The sequence below is a fragment of the Lepidochelys olivacea genome, assembly GCF_965140295.1.
Source record: "Lepidochelys olivacea isolate rLepOli2 genome assembly, chromosome: 1".
NCBI lineage: Eukaryota > Metazoa > Chordata > Testudines > Cheloniidae > Lepidochelys > Lepidochelys olivacea.
In genome coordinates, this window is record NC_140411.1 from 300949364 (window position 1) to 300969925 (window position 20562).

Here is a 20562-nt window from a genome sequence, read left to right on the forward strand (position 1 = left end):
CCTCACTTTATAGACAGATTTTACACAGCAGCAGGTACATCTTTTCATCACAGTATGTTTTAGTGGATTTTTTCCTTTTCAAAGAAAAAGGCAGTGGGTAGGAAGATACATAATGTAGCATTTAAAATGGGGGGCGGGGTGCTTGACACAGCCTATTATTTCACTTTTAGCACTTTTCCTTAGGGAAAATTCACAGCATGTGGCCAGCAATATTTGTAGCAGACACGTAGTGAGACAGAATGAGCAAAGTTGGAAAGTATATGGGCATAAAATCAGAAAGCTGTATATCACAGCTCATTTTATTCCCTGGAAACAGAAGAATGATTGCATTAAATGCTTTCAGATACTTGGGCTAAATGGAAACAATCAGCTATTTCGAAAGATATTGGTATAATGTATCTACCCTTTTAGAGCTGTGTTTTTAAACTTTTGCTTACAATTAAAGCAGCAACAAGACCACATATTTTCAAAAATGATTTAAAGTCCATTTTAACTTACTTGAGCATCTTTTCCCAGATATCACTGTCATAAAATGCATGGCTCCAGCCCATTTTCATTGTCCCAACAATAACATTCTGCTTAAACACATCTGATCCTAATTTGTGATACAGTTCCTCACATTCATCCAGAGGGATATGAAACAACCCCAACATAAATGCTAATATAGCACCTGAAAAAAATAAAATAAAATTTGATATGTAACTTGGGATGACACAATGATGCTGTATTACTTCTTTTAATATAATAAGTTTCAGAAGCCACGGTAATTCACATATTATAATATTTTCCTTTAAAAGGTACGATCAACTGACTTTCTTTTCACAGGCTCTTTTTTTGTTCAAAGAGTATATCAATTTGTTTGGAGGGACATAACTAGAGACAGCTTTTACTTTCAGCAATAAAATTACGGAAAGTTTGTAAAGAAACAATAAAATATACTGTGATTTATTATTGCAAAGAGTTACATAAAATAAATATGATATTTGTAACAAGTTAAGTCCCTTTTTTTATTTGAGAAGGCAACCTAATACGTGAAGTCTAGGCTACATGTAACGGCCTAAAATCAAATCATGATGTTTATTTTTCACTCTTTACATACAGAATGTCTGACAAACTCATCAGTTCAGTAAAGATACTAAATAAATATGTAAAGATTCCAGGAAAGCTCGGAAAAATTAAAAGCTTTGTAATATATTTATCTGCAACTGATTTATAGTTAGCCATTCATTCATAGTGTCACGTAGTGTGTATCAAAATAGCCTGACCCTGAACTGCTGAGAAAAAAGGTTCAATGGTATTTGAAGAGCATGCTTGCAGAATACCACCAAATGGACTTTAGACAGTGCTGACATGTGTATCACAGCAGTGGCTTTAAGGGCAGGGCCAGGATCTATGACAGATGGAATTATTATTCTAGAGTCACTCTGCAGCTAGCACAAAAGAGAAGCATAGATGTATGGAAGTGAAGCTGAGCTCTAGTCAGATGCAGAGTTTATACTACGGTAAACCAGACGATACTGCAAATGTGGGTGAGGACACAAATAATCTATACACTGTATAGACGTTAGGAATCTGGGTATGAAATAAAATTAGACTCAAATTGGTGCCGTTCAGGAAAAAATAATGTAAAACTACAGATATTCAAAAAAAGGGGAAATATTGGGACACCAGTAATGTCAAATGCATACATATAAAGAACAGCAGGACCACAGATTAGATATGGACTGGCAATGTGATATTATGACTGAACCTCTCCTCCCACCTCCCCCAAAAGAGTAGAGGCACAGTATCAGGGACAGGGTGTTAACAATTTTCCTTTATAAAAAAAAAATCACGAGACAGATTTTAATTTGACCAGTAGACAATTAAGATAGTGGAGAGAGAATTTAGTAATATCTGAAGAGTTTCAATGCTGGTGAGGGAGAAAAATTGTTCAGGAGAGACAAAAAGGTACAAATTAGGAGTAATTAGATTAAACTGGGTAAAAGAAAATGTAGGCTCAATATTCCCCCCAAAAAGAGTCCTAGACATAACTGAGATATTTATTAGGAAATGTCTAATTAGTAGTCATTTAAAAGCTAGACTTCTCATAGTAATAGAAAATATGTAATAGGGAAAAATCCTGCAGTCACAAATTAATATTATCCACAATGCCTGGTCAGGTCAGGCTGTACTGTAGCCTGCTATCATAATGGCAATAGATGGTACCATCAGTGTCTGGCCAAAGTCTCAGGAAGCACCAATGGCTTTGGATGGACAAACACGTTGGGAGTGTAGTGCAACAGCTGATGGAGGAAATGCCATCTAAAGGCAGAAGTATTCAATTACGACTTAACCAGTGCAGCCACAAACCTGAGGTAAGGCAATTGCAAACCACCTTTTATATTTTCTCTCACAAGAACTATCATGGGAGAACAAAGGTAACATGATCCATGTGTGGTGCTGGATGGTGAGGAACACCCCTCTCCCTCCCGCCCACTCCCCGCATACACAGGTCCAGACGGCATGATAAATTACAGTGGGAAAGAGGTTCTGACCATATAAAAGAGTACTGCTTGCAGTTATGGTGGTATACCAAATCCTTCAGGAAATAGTGCCTGATATTTGCTCCAAGGTAAAGAATGACCTGAACTTTCATAAACTAATCATCAGAGTAAAGTATATATAAATGGAGGATTACTATTGTGACCAAAGAAATGGAAAGATGTAAGATAGCTGTATGTGGAACCTCAAAGCTATGATGGAATGGTAGAGGTCATTTCAGGATGATAAATGGTAGAGGTCATTTCACATGCTTTCTTGGATCCTGAAGAGTAACAGAAAATGGAATTATATTTATCTTATCCAAGGTGACATCCAAGTGTGTGCTTCGATACAACCCATCAAACAACTGACTCATTATAATTCGCCTTTGAATTAAGCCAGTTAATATGTCGATCATACAGGTTTATGACCCAGCAGCAGCAGCTGACGACGCAATTCATAAGTTCTCCACATGGTTTGAAGAGACACTCATTCAAAACACCAAGCAAAGACATCACCCTTGTAACTGGGAACTTAAAAGCAAAAATTGGAGCTATATGTTGTCCTAAAAAAAGAATGGGAACAATGGTCTTTGTTTACAAAATGAGAGCGGAAGGCTCCAATCATCTGGTCATTACAAACACCAAATGGGAGGTCAGCTCAGAGTGTGAAGTTAGGGATGGATTAAGAAGGCTTCCAAAAATTGTGCTACGATGTCACCAGTATTCAGACATGAATAAATAGTCTTTACTTGAAACTGCCTATTAGATCTGGAAGTTCTCTCTAGTATTTATGATTCAACTCAGTACTTCCTCATGGAAAGTCAAACTGCAATATTTCAAGTTGTGATGCCTGCTAATGTATTTTGGGAACAGATTACATATATATACAGAGCAGGAGAAATGACGTACTTAAATTTCTAAAGTGAAGAGTACTGTTTTGTAACCTAACCTGTATTGTGTTGTAACCTACAATAGACCACTTACATCAGCCTTAATAGTATTACATTGTTACTGACTGGACATTACTTTTTGAAAAGTGAACACCAGGGTGATTAATTGGTCAGTTTTGGCCTTCTAAAAAATGGTTTGGAACCTTTCTTCTTTTCTAGGGAGAAGCATCAGCCCACCTCTTGAGGTTGTTTTCTAAATCAACACATGGGGTAGTAGTAGGAGCTCCTGAAAATAACACACTGCTGTTTGAACAGTAGCTTAAGATGTACAGCATGGATGGTCAAAGAAGCTTTGGTGCCCACCCTTAACAGAATATGGCAGCTTAGGCAAGAAATACCACCTCCCGAGAATGAGAGGATTATGGTGGAGATCACTAAAGGGGAGATCAAGAGGCTGGTTGATGGAAAACCAATTCTATGAGGGAAGAGAAGACAAGGGGTGGAAGGAAACATAGGTGCTGTATCCTCTTCAAGTGGGTGGCAGATCAAATGGTTGCCAGAAGAGGAGTAGTGACAAGCAGGCCAGGACAGCAGATTGGCATGGGACAAGAGGAAGAATAGGAGCTCAGCACTTCTCTGTAATTGTTGTGCACCCTGTTATAGTTCTCTCTTTTGCAGAGGAAACTGCTTATCTGCCCCCTCCCACAAGCTGCCAGATCTTAGAAGAGGAGCACAACTGCTTCCCCTCCCCTGGCCTCAAATTCACTGCACATCTTCAGCCTTGTCCCTTCAGGCACTTTGGACATCTGCTGCCTAGAGCCCCACTCCTGCTGATATACAGGAAAGAATCTCAGCAAGTAGCAAGGCTTTTCCCTGGACATGGGGAGGCAAACAGCTAAAATTAAAACTATTTTAAAAAAAGACCCAGATTACAAGTATGTTTACTATGACACTCACTTTTTAAAGAAAGAGCATGTTTAAAAAGAACATCAAGCCATGGTAATAATATGTACACATGATCATAATACATACTGTGCTGATATATTAATATATTCATGACAAGTCTTACCACTTCTCTCTTCTATACTGAGGTGCCCATTTTTAATCACTCAAACCTTATAACAATTATGATCCACATCAATAAAATTATGTGTTGATTAAGCATCTTGGAATGTGATGCCAAAGAGATAGTGGATTTCAATCCCCCTCCCAAAACAGCAAGACCCAGGAAACCTGCTAAATATCAAAGAAGGTGTACATACATAAGATATTAATATTATTGCATCTGTTACATTTGTTTTTCTATAGACCCTTTGTGGTATTGCTCAAAACCTGCAATATTCCTCATCAGTATTTATGGGACACCAAATATCTTGATAGCTAGGTGTTAAAGAGCACTTTCTTCAAAAATAAATTCCTCTCAGTTTCACGGCTCAACATAAAATTAGACGGAAATCATGTGGTAATAAACAAGCATTCTTTGTGTCACCAACATTTCTACTTGGCAAACAATTATAGCTATTTAACCTAGGTCTTAAATTACGCTGTAAATACAAAAGCAAACTTCTCAAAGTTGCATCCAGTTACCAAAAAATAAAACATTCCCCAACAAAAGAACTGGTTTACATTTATGAAGATGGAGTTGTTTTCCTGGGGAAAAAAGATTTTTTCATATTTTTACTTGTATTAAGTTTATCACATAAAAATCCATGTGAATACTAATTACCTGTGCTTACACCACAAACGTAGTCAAAAAGTTCATGAACAGGCTTTCCAGTAAGTTCTTCTAGTTTATGTAAAGTCTGAAGTGCTACTAAACCCCTGAAACATATTAAAGGAACATCACAGATAATGGTGGTTTGGTTACGCCTTACGCAGAACTAAACATGTATACAGTTTGAATAAGCAACAACTAAGACAGGACATAATAAGTCTACAAGGTTTTAATACAAGAGAGGAAGAGGAATTTTGTAGTTTGACAATTATAATGAGGAGTAGTATGATGCAATAAGAAAGGGGAAAGGTATAGGTTAAATACCAGTGACTAATGATTTTGGGTGCCTAACTTAAGAGCCCTTGAAGGAGCCTGACGTACTCCATGGTGCTCAGTACATTCTGAAAATCGAGCCAGACACCCAAATTAAGGTACTCAAAATGACTAGTCACTATTTAAAACCTGTCTAGAAAGTGTCCTGCAGGAAGCAATCTCTAACTTTCATTATCTTGAAACTAAAGTACAGGAATTATTATATCAGTTGATGAAACACAAATGGGTACCATAAAACTGATTTTATATTTTGATTACATAAGAAAATGCATTTTACTTTTACTTTAAAAGTTGAAGAATTTTGCAGATTTGCCTTAAGACACCAAATAAAATTAAGTTTGCAAATTTTCTATTCCCCTGCTTTAGAAACCATACCATAAAAAATAAAATTATAATATGAAGACCTATAAGTCTTAGTATCTAATTTCTTAAAAATTAAAGGATTTACAAATAATTTTATACTGAAGTAAATAGAAATTTAGTCCCCGGTTTTCAGAAACTTAGTTTCTACTGCACAGATCTAACTCATGGGAAAAAAGGTCAAGGCTGCATAGTGAAAATGTAAAGCCCTCGGAAAATTAAAACGGAGTACAAAAACTAGAATATTTTATTTGGGTAGGATTAATGTCTCATAAAATGGGAAACAATCTGTTGTCATTCACCTTTATAGCTCATTGGTTCAAAACCAGACAAGATGATAGTGATTAAAAGAAACTAATCCTTGAAGGAAGCTTTATAATTTTTAAGCTCTTGGTTGTAAAAATAAATTCAGGTCCTAGTGGGCAGGAAGCCAGATTTCCCCCCAAAAGGCAACTGGCACTTCCCTTGGCACTCTGACCACTGCGTCTAAAGAATAAATAGGAAGAAACAAGTTTTCAGCCTGAAGATTATCCCTCTAGAGCAGAATTAAAGTAATGCGGCAAGATGTCATGAAAAAATACACATGCCCACTGCAAGTATATCTACTCTATGGATACATAAAAGACTTTAATTTCCAATATAGTTAATCTGACTTTTGTAAATAATAAAACTATGCAAATATTCAAATATTTGTATAATTGTAAAGCAGAAAAGTGAGTGCCTTTTGTTCAAACTACACTGGTATTTACATTTTTAATGAAGATTGAGCCTATCGCTACCTCTTTATGATCTTGAGACCCTGCGCTGCAGGCTTTGCGGGTCCTCTGCCAAAGCACCATAGTAACCTACAATTGTCTGAATTAAGACTTGACCCCCGCAAGTCTTATTCATGCTAAAAAGGGCTGAAGTAACAGTCCTTAGAATCTAAACTCCTTGTGGAATGAACCTTGTCAAAGATGTTTGTCCAGTTTAGAGCACACTATCAGTGCTAGATAAATTAAATATAGGATTGAAAAGAGCTACTGCATTATATAAATCTATTTTCACCATGTCAACTCTCTCAAGGCTTTTCCTTTTCCGTTGAAGTTTTCATGCTCTAAGTGGAATGGTGATTTTCTTTAGGAAAACATTAACAAAAATCAGCTGAGTAGCTTTGGAGTTATGCTAAAGGGGGGGACAAGGCATATCCTCTAAAAAAGAAAAAGAAAATGATATATATACTCAAGTAACCAAAACAGGACCTTAAAACTTGCCACGGACTTAGTCCTAAATAACTGTCTTTGATGTGAATGAAGAAATTTTACTCCCGAGGGCATTCTGTGCCAAAAAAATTAAAAATTCTGCACCAAAAAAAAAAAAAAGAAAAATTCTGCACACAATATTTCAAAATTCTGAAAAAATTCTGCAAATTTTATTTGACAAATAAATGTGGAAGCTCCAGCATGGCATTGGGGAACACAGGCCACTAGCTGCACAGAGGTGGGAAATCATTGTGCAGCTCCTCCTCCCGCAGGGACATGGACTCAACGGTGAAGCTGCATCCAACCCTGACACAGCACAAAGGCCAGGCCTGCTGCAGAAACACCCAGGGGACCTGCTCCTCCATGCCAAGTGCACCAGGTGTTAGCAGGCAGGCTCAGCAAGGCAGGATCCAAGTGTGAAGGGGCTTAGAGTGGGTGGATCCAGGTGTGGGTTGAGAGGGTTCTGTGTGGGGGAATCTGGGTGCGGGCGGCTCAATGGTGGATCCACGTACAGGGGGATCTGGATGCATGGGGCTCCTGGGGGGTTACTGTGTGCAATGGAAATGGGACTCTGAAGGGGGGGGGTGGGAGAAGGTGGCTGAGGCTCAGCAGAGCGGGGATCTGGGTGTGGGGGGGATGGAGCTCAGCAGGGGAATCTGGGTGTGGGGGGCTCAGTGGGGGTAGGGTCCAGATGCTGGGGTAGAGGACTGGGGATCCATGTGCAGCTGTTTGGGGCTCGGCAGGGTGGGTATTTGGGTGTGGGCGGCTCATCGGGGTGGTCCAGGTGCAGGGGGAGTGGGGCTCGTCAGCAGGGTTCTGGGTGCAGGGGAGGGGTGTGAGGGTCGGTGGGAGGGTCTGAGTATGAGGGGGTCTGGATACACAGGATTGGGTGGATGGGGGAGTAGCTCCCTGTACAGTGATCCCTCCCCCTGCACCTGAGCAGCAATGGGTGCAGGGGAAGGGGGTTAGGAAGAGTTTTCAGAGCTTCCAACAGCCAGGGAGAAATCTGTGGGTGGATCTGACACAGCCCCAGATGCTGTGCAGAGGAGGAGGAAGTCCTGCCCTCCCCAACCCAGCTGGGACTAGCAGCTGAGCGCAGGATAGAAGCCACTGGCTGGGTCTTACCCAGTCCCACCCCTGGCCCACAGTGATTTACTTCTCTGCTAGCTGCCCTGGACACCAGAAACATACGGCTTGGGAGGGTCACATAACCACTCTTGTGGTTTCCCTTTGCTTCCCGTCACAAAGTCATTTTTTTGCAGGGAAGCAAAGAAATCTGCAGTGGACAAATTCTGTGCATGTGCAGTGGTGCAGCATTCCCCACAGGAGTAAGAAATACTGTGTACCTACATCTATAAGCTACTGAAACTGAACTACAACTGCCCAATATTTCACTTTCCATTGGGGATTATCTGAAACCCAATTTTTTTGAACATGTTTGAAAACACTTGTTCTTTTTGAAAAATTTGGGACCCAAACCTGCAAACACTTGTGCACATGCTTAACTTCATACATGTTAGTAGTTTCACTGAGTTCAATGAGGCCTCACATATGGAAAGTTAAGCATGTGCATAAGTGTTTTTAGGATTGGAACTCTAGTAATCAAGTAAGTTAGGAAGAGGAAAAGAAAAAAAAAAAAAGATCAGTGATGGTGGTGGAAGAGGATGCATGAATCAGTAGGCCTTTAAATAGTGCTTTCTTCGCCACACCATTCATTCTTCTGTAGAGGACAATACCAGATGAGCTGCTAAAACAGAATACCTGAAAAGCTGCTACTTGCTATACCCATTGAGAGAGAGTAGTGTACTTTTGCGTTATCCTTGCTCCAGGAACTACATGTGAATTTGTTTGTCTTACTGTGAGTTTAGTACCACAAACAAATACTTGTGGTACTAAACTTGTGGCATTTTTCATTTTTATACCAATTTTGAAGTTTTGTAAGCTGATTCTTCCAACGAATTAACAACTACACACTCTAAACAGCATAATGCATGATGGAACCCTTTAAGATTAAAAAAACTAAACTGACTTTTTTACAATGTCTAATCTCAGGTATCAGAACTATTAAGATCAATCATAAATTAAGAACAGAAAGACTTTTTACAAAAAGAATCTTACATTTGTTTCCTTTACTTGCCTCCATAAACAAACTAGGGGCCCATTCCCACAAACACTTATGTACATAGTTTACTTCACATAGGTGAGTTATCTTAGGGGGATCAACTGGACCATGCACATACGTAAAGTTAAGCACACACACAAATGTTTGTAGAATCAGGTTCTAGAGCTTAGAGTTTGACTGCAATTTTACCTACATTTGCAGTTTACAAAGAGATAAAGAGTTTCTGTCATACCTTGTTCCTCCTCCATCAATAGTGAGAATTCGAATTCCCCAGGCTTTCACAGGGTCTGTATATCCAATTATAGCCAAAGCCTCCCTAACAGCAGCATGAAGAGTTTCATCAATTCCTTGTCTCAGCTGTAGTAAGCATGGAATTATTTTTTCCTACAGTTGAAATGAAAAAAGTTGTATTTAGACTAAGTGTTAACACCAAAAAACTTCCACTGTTAATTTACTACTTTAAAATCTAAATTTAAATGCAAAGTTTAATTTAAAATAGCTTTTTTTCCCCCCCAGTAGATTTATTATCTCAGGGTGGGAATGGTAGGAAAAAGTCCAATACTATGTGTCTTGTGTATTCACGGGAAACTTCATATCACAGTGCAACTATCAAAAAATTCTAATATCTACTACAACTATAGCTACAGAGGTTTTAGAGTTAGGGTGTCAATTTTGGCATACTAGCTAAATAGCAGCTCAGGTTATTAAATAAGTCCCTTTTTGGATCTGGGCCAAAGCATGACAATCCTCAGCATTGCAACTCCTGAATTCTAGTCACCTAGCCACACACTGGAATTGGCAAACCCTGCGCCAGACAGCTAGGCTCCTTATACAATGCATGGAAAGAGAGAGAGGTGCCTGAAAATGGGATGCACAAAAACCAGCATGCTCAGCGGGCACATGCGTAAATTAACCCATATCAGACACTGAGGAGAGGGGAACATCCTACGCCCTGCCCCCCTCAGGGACTTAGGAGCCTCTCTCTGGGCTGGAGGGAGGTACCTATCCCTGGGCAGCGGGTGGACACCTTTGGAGGGGCTAGCCTCCTGGCTCTGCCCCGCCCTACACAACCCCCAAGGCAGAACCCTGAGGCACCCCCTGCCCTGCCTCCCACAGCCAGAAAAGCCCAGGGCCTATCAGAACCCCTTCCCCCTGCCACTGGAGGAGCCCCAGAACGGCCCGAGCTGCACCAGCAGGCCTACCTGAGCACCGGCCTGGCTGTGCTGGCAACCCAACTACGCTGGCCCCAGCCCAACCACGCTGGCGCCGGCAACCCATGCAACCCTGGGCCGGCCACAGCTGCACTGGCTGACCGACTCGAGCCCCAGCCACGTCAGCCAACCGACCTAAGCCCCGGGCCAGCTCCAGCTGTGCCAACCTGAGCAGCCCAGCCCTGGCTTAGTCAGCCCCAGCAGCCCCAAACGCAGAGCTGACCCAAGCTACACCAGCCGGAAAATGGGAAAGGCAGTGCACCTTCCACAGCTACCCAACAGAAGAACGCTGAGCTTTTTATATACTCCATGCAGGTTCCGGGATGGCTGAGGAGGCAGTATCTGCTACTAAGCTTCCCAGGTTCATCAGTAATCCCTCTGGAGTCCAGGGAGATTACTGATGAACCCGGGAAGCTGAATAGCAGATACAGCCTCCTCAGCTGCCCCCGGAACCTGCATGGTACATAATAATAAACAAAAAGCCGCTAACAGTGTCCTGTGGCAGTGGCTTCGCCTTCCCTGGCCTATTATACCCACTGCCTACGTACCTATTGCACAGCTAGGAACCCTCTCCTGGAATTAGGTATCTTAGGTGCATAAGCCATTTCTTGAAAGAACAGCAGCGGCCCCTGGCTAACTCCACACAAAACAGCCAGGGGGTCAGGGTGGAAAGTGAAAGAGGAGAAGTCCCCCCTTATAACCTTTAGCTCAGTGGTCAGGATACTCATTGCAGGATGTGGAAGACCCTGGCCTGGATCAAAAAAGGGATTGGAACAGGGGTTTCCCATCTATCAGGGATATTCTGATGTGGGTCTCCTGTTGAAGCTGTTCCACCTTGGATAAACAATTAAATATGCATTAGGCTAGAGAGAACAACTGCAGTTCAGTGGCTAAGGCACTCATCTAAGAAGCAGGAATCCCCTGTTTAAATCGTGTTCTTTTCAAGCAGAGGGAGGACGTGAACTGGGGTTTCCAACATCCTGGGTGAGTACCATATACATTGTACTAAGGGTTATAAGTATGACCCTACCAAATTCATGGCCATGAATAACGCACAACAGACTGTGAAATCTGATCTCCTGCATGATACCTAGCTATTGTATGGGATGGGCAGGGCTGGGGGTACCCCAGCTGGGGACTCCCATCATGTGCTGGGCTCCAGCTGCTAGACCCAACTCAGTTGCGGAGGGATAGTACTTGCTCTTTACCTGCAGAGGCAGCTCCTGGGGCCGGTCAGACCCATCTCTGGGCTCTGGTGAGCTGGGTTCTGAAGGCAGCGCAGCTGCAGAGATATTATAAGGGAGGGGCAGGACTGGGGATGACCCATTTGGGGGCTCCTAATGTGCAACGCGCTCCAGCTGCTAGTCCCAGCCAGGCTAGAGAGGGATGGGACTTCCACTTTTCCTAGTGCAGCCAGGGGAGGTTCCTGGATGTGGATCTGACCCAGCCCTGGGAGCGGCCTGTGCAGGGGAACAGGAAGTCCTGTCCCTCCACAGCCCTGCCGGGAATAGCAGCCGAAGCCTGGAGCACAGTATGAGACCCTGGCTGGGGCACACCCATCCCTGTCCCTCCTCAGCTCTGGGCTCAGAAGTTCAAGGGGCTTTCTGCTGGCTGTGGGAGGGAGGCGGGATGGACCATAGTGTCCCCCTGACCATGGGCGGTCACCCACCCATAAGGCAGGCCCTGCTCCCCAAAAAAGGGGCAACCCTGCCTTATCCTGTGACCCCCCAACACACCACCATAACCCTCTTTTGGGTCGGGACTTCCATGGTTACACCACCATGAAATTTCAGATGTAAACATCTGAAACTGGCTATTTAAAAAATCCTATGACCATGAAATTGACCAAAATGGATGATGAATTTGGTAGGGTCCTAGTTATAAGAGTAGCCTCCTTCTCCCCCATACCATTTTGTGTGGAGTTAAGGGTGCTATAAGCACACCTTCTGGATCAGGCCCCGCAGACAAGAGGCGGGGAACACCTGTCTCCACCTGGTTTAATAACTGTGCTGGGGCTTAGGTGTGAGATTAGGCATCTGGAAGCCTGCCTGACGCAGTGGTACACATGACCAGAGAGAAACTTAGGTACTTACTGAGTTTAGATGCCTACAGGGTTAGGGGAAGGGTAAGTGGGAGTTTTGTGCATCACAGTAATGCACAAATCTGGGCCATTCTTCCTTTTGTTTTGAACAGGTATTCATAGTTTGTTATAAACTACAATGCCAAAAGCTAAGGTGTTTATTAAGACAAAATAAGGTGCACTCAGACAGGAAAAGCCTTCAAATTATTTTAGTAGTATGACAGAACAGAAACTTTTCTTTGTACTGAATAGTCTATTAGGTTTATTACTACTATTCATTATTTGTATTACACAAGCACACAAAGGACCCCAGTTAGGACAGGGGTTCTGTTAGGGCACTGTACACTGTATTGCTTTGAGAACTAAAGAATTCCTTAACAGTTAACGTATAGGAGAATTAAAAGTCCAAGGTTTTCTCCAAAGCAGATACTGACTGCCAATCATCATGGCTTACATATGTATCTCTTGGAGGGAATACATTAGCAATAAAAAAAAAAAAATGAAGATACTCACATAGTACAAGTATAAGATACAACAGTTTAAGAAGAAAAAAAAAGATCGATTATACATTTATCTATTTTATGATAAAACATCTGTCATTACAAAAAATACTTGTTATCTATCTGTAGTTGATAGGTTGAGAGTGAAAGTGATTTGTACCTTAATAGCAACTCCTCTGGTTTCTGGAAATTCCAGAAGATGGTAAGTCAATTCTTCAATCCTGTTAATAGAGACTCTTCGGTTAGAAGATCTTCGTAAGGCCTGAACTAAAGCCCGTGTTCTGTTATCAATACTCACTCTTGCAATTATCTAAAGATAAAGAGATATGTATATTAAGAATATGAAACTGCTCCAAGAAGATATATACAAATCTTGACATGACTTTTTTGAAATTTTTGTTTTCTTAGATTACTCCAAGAAGAGATGAATGGCTTATAGTAGAATACCACTAGAGGCTTCAAGGAAGGTGGCTTTTCATTTGTTTGGGTTTTTTTTACTGAACTGATCTCTGGTTCTTCATTTACGTAAATTAGAAGAGCCTACTATAAATCTGGCTCACAGTGACAGTCCTTCAAATATCTTGGTTCAATGTTTCACCTATGCAGGTGAGATTTCAATATAGCTTTGAAATTATAACATTATAAGGCTATAACATGCCTCTGACAACTATAGCAGCTAAAAAACCCGGTATTTGTAAACACTAAGCAAATACTTGCCTTTTCTCTCTGAAGAGACAAACGCTTCTCTTTCCCTTCTGCAGTTTTGATCTCTTTGCTGCCATCCTCTTCATCTTTCAAAGACTCTTCGCGTTCTTGTAGTTTATCTTCTGAAGCAGTCTTTGTCTCAAATCTCAACTTGGGGACCAGACTGCCTACATAACTGTCTACAAAAGCTTGTACACTGTTACTAGGGTATGAAAGGAAGCTTGCAATGCTCTTTTTAGTGGAAGTTGGAAGAGCAGTATTTGTCTTGTCAGCACCTTGAATCTCAGCTGCAGAAATTAAAGCAGATGCTGAACTCATCCTATTTTCATTACTCATTATGTCACTTTCTGGTGAATCAAGTTTATTTCTGAGTTCGTTCTCAGAGTCTTGTAGAAAAGCATTTCCTTTTTTCTCTTGATCCATAACAGTATTATTCCCAAAGTACCAGTTGATATGATTTGCTAAAAAGTTGTAAGTCTCTCCAAAATTTGTCATGAAGTAGCTTACATGAAAAAGGTTGTTTTTAATATCTACGGAATCTTTTAAAGTATCTTGATTAGTGCCACTTCTACTTATCAATGTAGACTCTGAGTTTTCATCTGTGTGAACAAAGTTCTTTACAGCTACGCTGTTGTAATCTCCCTGAGCTCCAGCACATGTAGTTTGTTTATCATTTTCTAGGTTTACCTTGAGATTGTTTTCCTGAACATTATTTTCAAATGCTTTCCCCAACGTGCCAGAGTTGGGCTTGAATCGAGCTATTCGTGCAAGCAGTTCACTGTGAGTGCCAGAAACAGCCTTTGAAACAGATTTGAAAGTGTTCTTAATTCGTGACATATGATTATTCACTTTTGTTAGTCCCTTGGGAGAAGAAGTGCTATGTTTAGAAACTCTATAATACAAAAAGTCATGGCTATAAATGTGTTTACTACACTTCCGTGTTTTGCTTCTGGTCCATTTACATTGAGTTTTGCCTGTATGAAAAACTCTAAGTGAAATACCATGACTAATCCTCCAATAAAGTTTAGGTCTACACAAGTAGTACAGCTGCTTGTTTCTCTGCTTCCCCCAAAGGCTTCTTGTGTTAATCAGGAGATAAAAATATGCATTTAAAGGCAAATTAACTGACATTACTTATAAATATTTATGTATTTCATATGTTGCTTCTTTACTTCACTCCAGAAAGCTTATCTCAAAAAAGTCACACTTCATGATGTTACCTGAAATGGAAAAATATTAGTAAATTAAAATAAAGATTAGGAGTAGTTTACAAATGAATACAATTTAGTTCTCTTTCTACTTAAATAGGGAACAAACATATGGAAATGAGGTAAGTTCTTAGGGGTACTATATTGCTCAGAGTATTTGGTAATGACAGGCAGCACTTTCCCACTTTAGGTTATTAGTTTAAATGCACCCCAAGGCAATAAACAGCAACTCAAAACATTTGGTTGCCTATCATAGAATATCAGGATTGGAAGGGACTTCAGGAGGTCATCTAGTCCAACCCCCTGCTCAAAACAGGACCAATCCCCAGCTAAATCATCCCAGCAAGGGCTTTGTCAAGCCTGACCTTAAAAACTTCTAAGGAAGGAGGTTATACCACATCCCTTGGTATCGCATTCCAGTGCTTCACCACCCTCCTAGTGAAAAAGTTTTTCCTAATATCCAACCTAAACCTCTCCCACCGCAACTTGAGACCATTACTCCTTGTTCTGTCATCAGCTACCACTGAGAACAGTCTAGATCCATCCTCTTTGGAACCACCTTTCAGGTAGTTGAAAGCAGCTATCAAATCCCCCCTCATTCTTCTCTTCTGCAGACTAAACAATCCCAGTTCCCTCAGCCTCTCCTCATAAGTCATGTGTTCCAGTCCCCTAATCATTTTTGTTGCCCTCTGCTGGACGCTTTCCAATTTTTTTGCAGTGTGGGGCCCAAAACTGGACACAGTACTGCAGATGACGCCTCACCAATGCCGAATAGAAGGGAATGATCATGTCCCTCGATCTGCTGGCAATGCCCCTACTTATACAGCCCAAAATGCCACTGGTCTTCTTGGCAACAAGGGCGCACTGTTGACTCATATCCAGCTTCTTGTCCACTGTAACCCCTAGGTCCTTTTCCGCAGAACTGCTGCCTAGCCATTCGGTCCCTAGCCTGTAGCGGTGCATGGGATTCTTCCGTCCTAAGTGCAGGACTCTGCACTTCTCCTTGTTGTTGTTAGGAAATCACAAGGTAGCCCCCATACAGTTTCTAATAGACAGGTGAGCAGAGACCAAGGGTAACATGGAACGATCATCCCTAAAAATGATTTTTCCAGTCAAGGTGTTGCATGTGTTCTGTGAATAAATAGTTGACTTTACACTTTAGTACTGCAAATCCAGCAGATTCCACCAATAAAAATAATATATTGAATACCTTTCACTCTGAATCTTATAAATCTCATACAACCTATACACAGAGATTTAACACACCACTGAAGCACCACCACTTCTGGAGTGAAATGCAACAGTTTGAAAAAATACTATACAATAGCTGCTATATCAGCTGAAACTGTAGGAAGAACTTAGGCAGGCAGATCATTACTCCAACTAGAATTTGGCCCAAACATCAGGGTTTAACACCTCTGTTCTTGTGAGTACTGCCATAAGTAGCCAGGACATGGTTTGCAAAAGCTGAGGAAGCCATATTCTGAGGTGCATGGCTGCAGGCAGGTAAGTGATTTACATGCACAGCATACAGATACATAGACTATGTATACACAGAATACAGAGATACGGTATACATGTACACACATTCATACACAGTATAAATACAGAGACAGGTACACATAGGTGCTACTTAGCTATCACATACCCAATACATGCTACAAACACAGTGACAAGAACAAAAGTCACTCACTGATGGTATAAGCACCACAACATACAGACAGGGCACGCACATTGTATAAACACAGAGACATACGTACATGATATACAGAGGACATGATACATGGCATATGCACATACAGGACACAAATATGCAGTCTAAACACAGTGACATCACACACACACACACTCAAGATAAACATGGTCTAAACACGGTGATACACACAAACGCAGGACAAAGTGATAGGCACGGAGGAACATGAGACACACGCACGTAGACACAGTGCCACACGTGGTATAAACATGTAGCGTGACACGTGGGGCGGAGGGAGGACACACGGGGAAGAGGGCACACCTAGGGATATACACCCCGTGTGCCATGCAGGGCGGGACAGAGGGCACAGCCAGGGATACACGCGCGCGCACACACACACAGAGTGACACACGGGGCGGGCGGGCGAGCGGGGGAGGGGGGGGCAGAGCACACCCAGGGATACACGCGCAGTGTGATACGCGGGGCTGGGCAGGGCACACCCTGGGGATACACCCACCCTGAGACAAGCCTGTCAGTCTCGCTTGTTCGCCCTCCCGTCCACAGACGTGCCTGGCACAGTCTCTCGCCCGCCCCGAGACGCGGACCGCCCAGGCCCAGGGACACACGCCCGGGGAGCCGGTCCGGCAAGAGTCCCGGCCCGCGCTGAGCGGAGCCCGCTGACACTTACCCCGGGGGGACCCGGCCCCAGGCTGGCGCGGGGTGGCACCTGTTGGGCGACGTTCCCGCCTCGCTCCGCTCCCCTCTCGCAAGACCCTGAGGAGGCCCCGCGACCTGCTGCCGCCGCCGCCCCTCTCAGACAGGGCCAGCACCGGGGCCGTCCCTCCTGGCGCGCGGGCCGCGGCGGGGAAGGAGGGAGGCGGCGGGGCCTGGAGACCGGCTCCAAACAACAACACGGCTACGGGCAGGAACCGGAGGCACCCCCAACGCGCATGCGCCGGAACCCGCCGACGCTTCGCTCGCTGAGGGGCGGTGCGTGTCGTCCTTTCCGCCCAGCCCTGCGTGAGTGGCCCCGGCCCTAGGGCGGGAGGCTGCTGAGGGACGCCAGCCCGGCGCCGAGCTCAGCGCCCGCTCCTTCCCCACGCTGGGTGCGTCGCCCCGCGCAGGGCCGGTGTAACGGCAGAAACCGCAGCCGCCCAGGGCTCCCACCAGCGGATCAAACCCCGGGGGCTCTGTGCAGGCTGAGCCCACCTGGCAGCCCCCGGTGGCTCTGTTACATAAGACTGGCCATGCTGGGTCAGCCCGATGGTACAGCTGGTCCAGTATCCTGGCTCCTAGCAGTGGCCGGTGGCTGGTGTTTTCGAGGGAATGACCAGGGCAGTTTGTCCCGTGCCCTATCCCCTGCCCCCGTCCTAGCTTCTGGCACTCACAGCATGGGGTTGTATCCCTGACCATCTTGGCTAATACCCACTGATGGAATTTGTCTCATTCTTCTTTCAAAATCCAGTTACACTTTTGGTCTTCACAATATCCCGTGGCAACGAGTTCCATGGTTGACGGTGCGTTGTGTGAAAAAGTACTTCCTTTGGCTTGTGTTAAACTTGTGCCTATTTATTTTGTTGGGTACCCATTCGGTGTTGTTATGAGAAGGAGTAAATAACACTTCCTTATTCACTTTCTCCACACCAGTCATGATTTTATAGACCTCGATCATATCCCCTCTTAGTCGTCTCTTTTCCAAGCTGAAAAGTTCCAGTCTTATTAATCCCTCTCATATGGAACTTCTCCCTGGCTGCAGCACCCCCTGCCCCTCCCCATGGAGGAGATCAGATTTCATGGCCTGTGACATGTTTTTCCCAGCTGTGAATTTTTGTAGCCCTTCTCTGTACCTTTTTCAATTTTAAGGTATCTTTTTAGTGATAGGTTTCAGAGTAGCAGCTGTGTTACTCCGTATCCGCAAAAAGAACAGGAGTACTTGTGGCACCTTAGAGACTAACAAATTTATTAGAGCCTAAGCTTTCGTGGGTTACAGTTTGTACGGCAACTTCCAACTTATCTGTATGTGCGTGTGTATATATATGTACTTACTATATGTTCCATTCTATGCATCTGATGAAGTGGGCTGTAGCCCACAAAAGCTTATGCTTTAAGAATTTGTTAGTCTCTAAGGTGCTACAAGTACTCCTGTTCTTTTTAGTGATAGGGTGACTAAAACTGCACACAGTATTCAAGGTGTGGACGTACTATGGATTTACCTAGTGGCATTGTGATATTTTGTCTTATCTTTCCTAATAGGTCCTAACATTCTGTTAGCTTTTTTGACTGCTGCTGCATGTTGAGCAGATGTTTTCAGAGAACTATCCACAACGATTCAAAGATCTTTCTTGAGTGGTAACAGCTAATTTAGATACCATCATTTTGTATGTATAATTGAGATTATGTTTTCCAGTGTTCATTACTTTGCATTTATCAACATTGAATTTCATCTGCTATTTTGTTGCCACTCATCTAATTTAGTAAGATTCCTGTGTAACTCTTTGCAGTCAGTTTTGGGCTTAACTATCTTGAGTAATTTTGTATCATCTGCAACTTATACTACCTCGCTGCTTAGCCCTTTTACCAGATCATTTATGAATATATTGAACGGCACTAGTCCCAGTACTGATCCCCGGGGGACATCACTATTTACTTCTCTCCATTCTGAAAACTGACCATTTATCCATACCCTTTGTTTCCTGTCTTTTAACCACTTAGTGATCCATGAGAGGACCTTCCCTCTACTCCCATGACTTCTTATTATGCTTAAGAGCCTTTGGTGATGGAGCTTGTCAAAGGCTTCCTGAAAGTCCAAATACACTATATCCACTGGATCACCCTTGTCCATGTGTTTGTTGACTCCCTCAAAGAATTCTAATAGATTAGTGAGGCATGGTTTCCCTTTACAAAAGTTGTGTTGACTCTTCCTCAACAAACTGTGTTCATCTGTGTGTCTGATAATTCTGGTCTTTTCTATAGTTTCATCCAATTTGCCTCTGAGGTGCCTCATCTGTGAAAAGTCTTTATAGATTAGAACCAAGGTTGTAGTTCAGGCTGGAGACCATTGGGGAGTCTGTGGATCTATTGAGGCATTTGGTATGTGTGTCAGGTTTCTTTACCTACGTCCACTTTGCATGCAGTGCCAGATGCAGCTTCCACATGATGATCGTGCTCAGTCATAGATAAATTGACCTGCGCAGACCTGACCTACACATGATGAAAATGTGGATGATTTTTTTCATGGATCAGATGGCACTGTCTCCTTCAACTGTAAACTCAAAGGGGACTTAAATGTTAGGCATTCATAGCACTGACTTAGGTGGCCAGGCTCCTACAATAGGGAAAAGCTAAGCACCTCTGCACGGGATCTACAAAAGCAAGCATGTTGAGCAGGGAGTTACCTTACCTAGTCAATATCAAATGCTGAAGGGTGGCATGGAGGGAAGGCATGATGAAGGCTAAACTGCTGCCTTTCAAAGGGACTTAAGTACCTAAATGCAGACCGGGGGAGGTGCAGATCTCAATGTAAGATTCATAGCTGCAAACCTTCTTCTGGAGATAGGCACTTAAACTCTTTCTCAACAAATACCAAGGAGGTGATGTTGGTTGGTGGTAGTGTTCCTCTTTTTCTCAGTAGTCCAGAGTTTTGTTGTAGAAATCTGGATCTTTTTTAGCATTTAAAACTAAAGAGAAAGGAAAATCAAAGTCCTTCTCAATAATTCTCAAACAAAAAAAATTCTCAAACAACAAAAAAAAGGGATATATTTGCTGAATAAATTTGTAATGATTATTTCACCCAGGGCTTGTCTACACTGGCCTACTAAATTGGCACCGCTGCTATTGATGCAGTGGCATCAATTTAGTGGGTCTGGTGAAGATGCAATAAATCGATGGGAGAGCGCTCTCCTGTCGACTTCAGTACTCCACCTTCCTGAGAGGCGGAAGCTAAGTTGGCAGGACAGCATATTCCACTGACAGCGTGCGGT

General features: G+C 42.8%; 1 protein-coding gene across 1 annotated transcript in view; it reads right to left on the minus strand.

Moving 5' to 3' along the window:
* The window catches only part of PNPLA8 (patatin like domain 8, phospholipase A2), a 73994-nt gene extending 56455 nt beyond the window's left edge, over nt 1-17539 (minus strand). Inside the window, exons 1-6 of the mRNA XM_084641430.1 lie at nt 17271-17539; nt 13694-14901; nt 13137-13286; nt 9418-9569; nt 5142-5236; nt 499-670 (exon numbers count right to left, since the gene is read on the minus strand). Of these exons, the coding sequence (XP_084497556.1) occupies nt 499-670; nt 5142-5236; nt 9418-9569; nt 13137-13286; nt 13694-14812 (1688 nt within the window). The 5' untranslated portion in view covers nt 14813-14901; nt 17271-17539. The remainder of the gene's footprint in view (nt 1-498; nt 671-5141; nt 5237-9417; nt 9570-13136; nt 13287-13693; nt 14902-17270) is intronic.
* Nucleotides 17540-20562: the final 3023 nt, after the last annotated feature.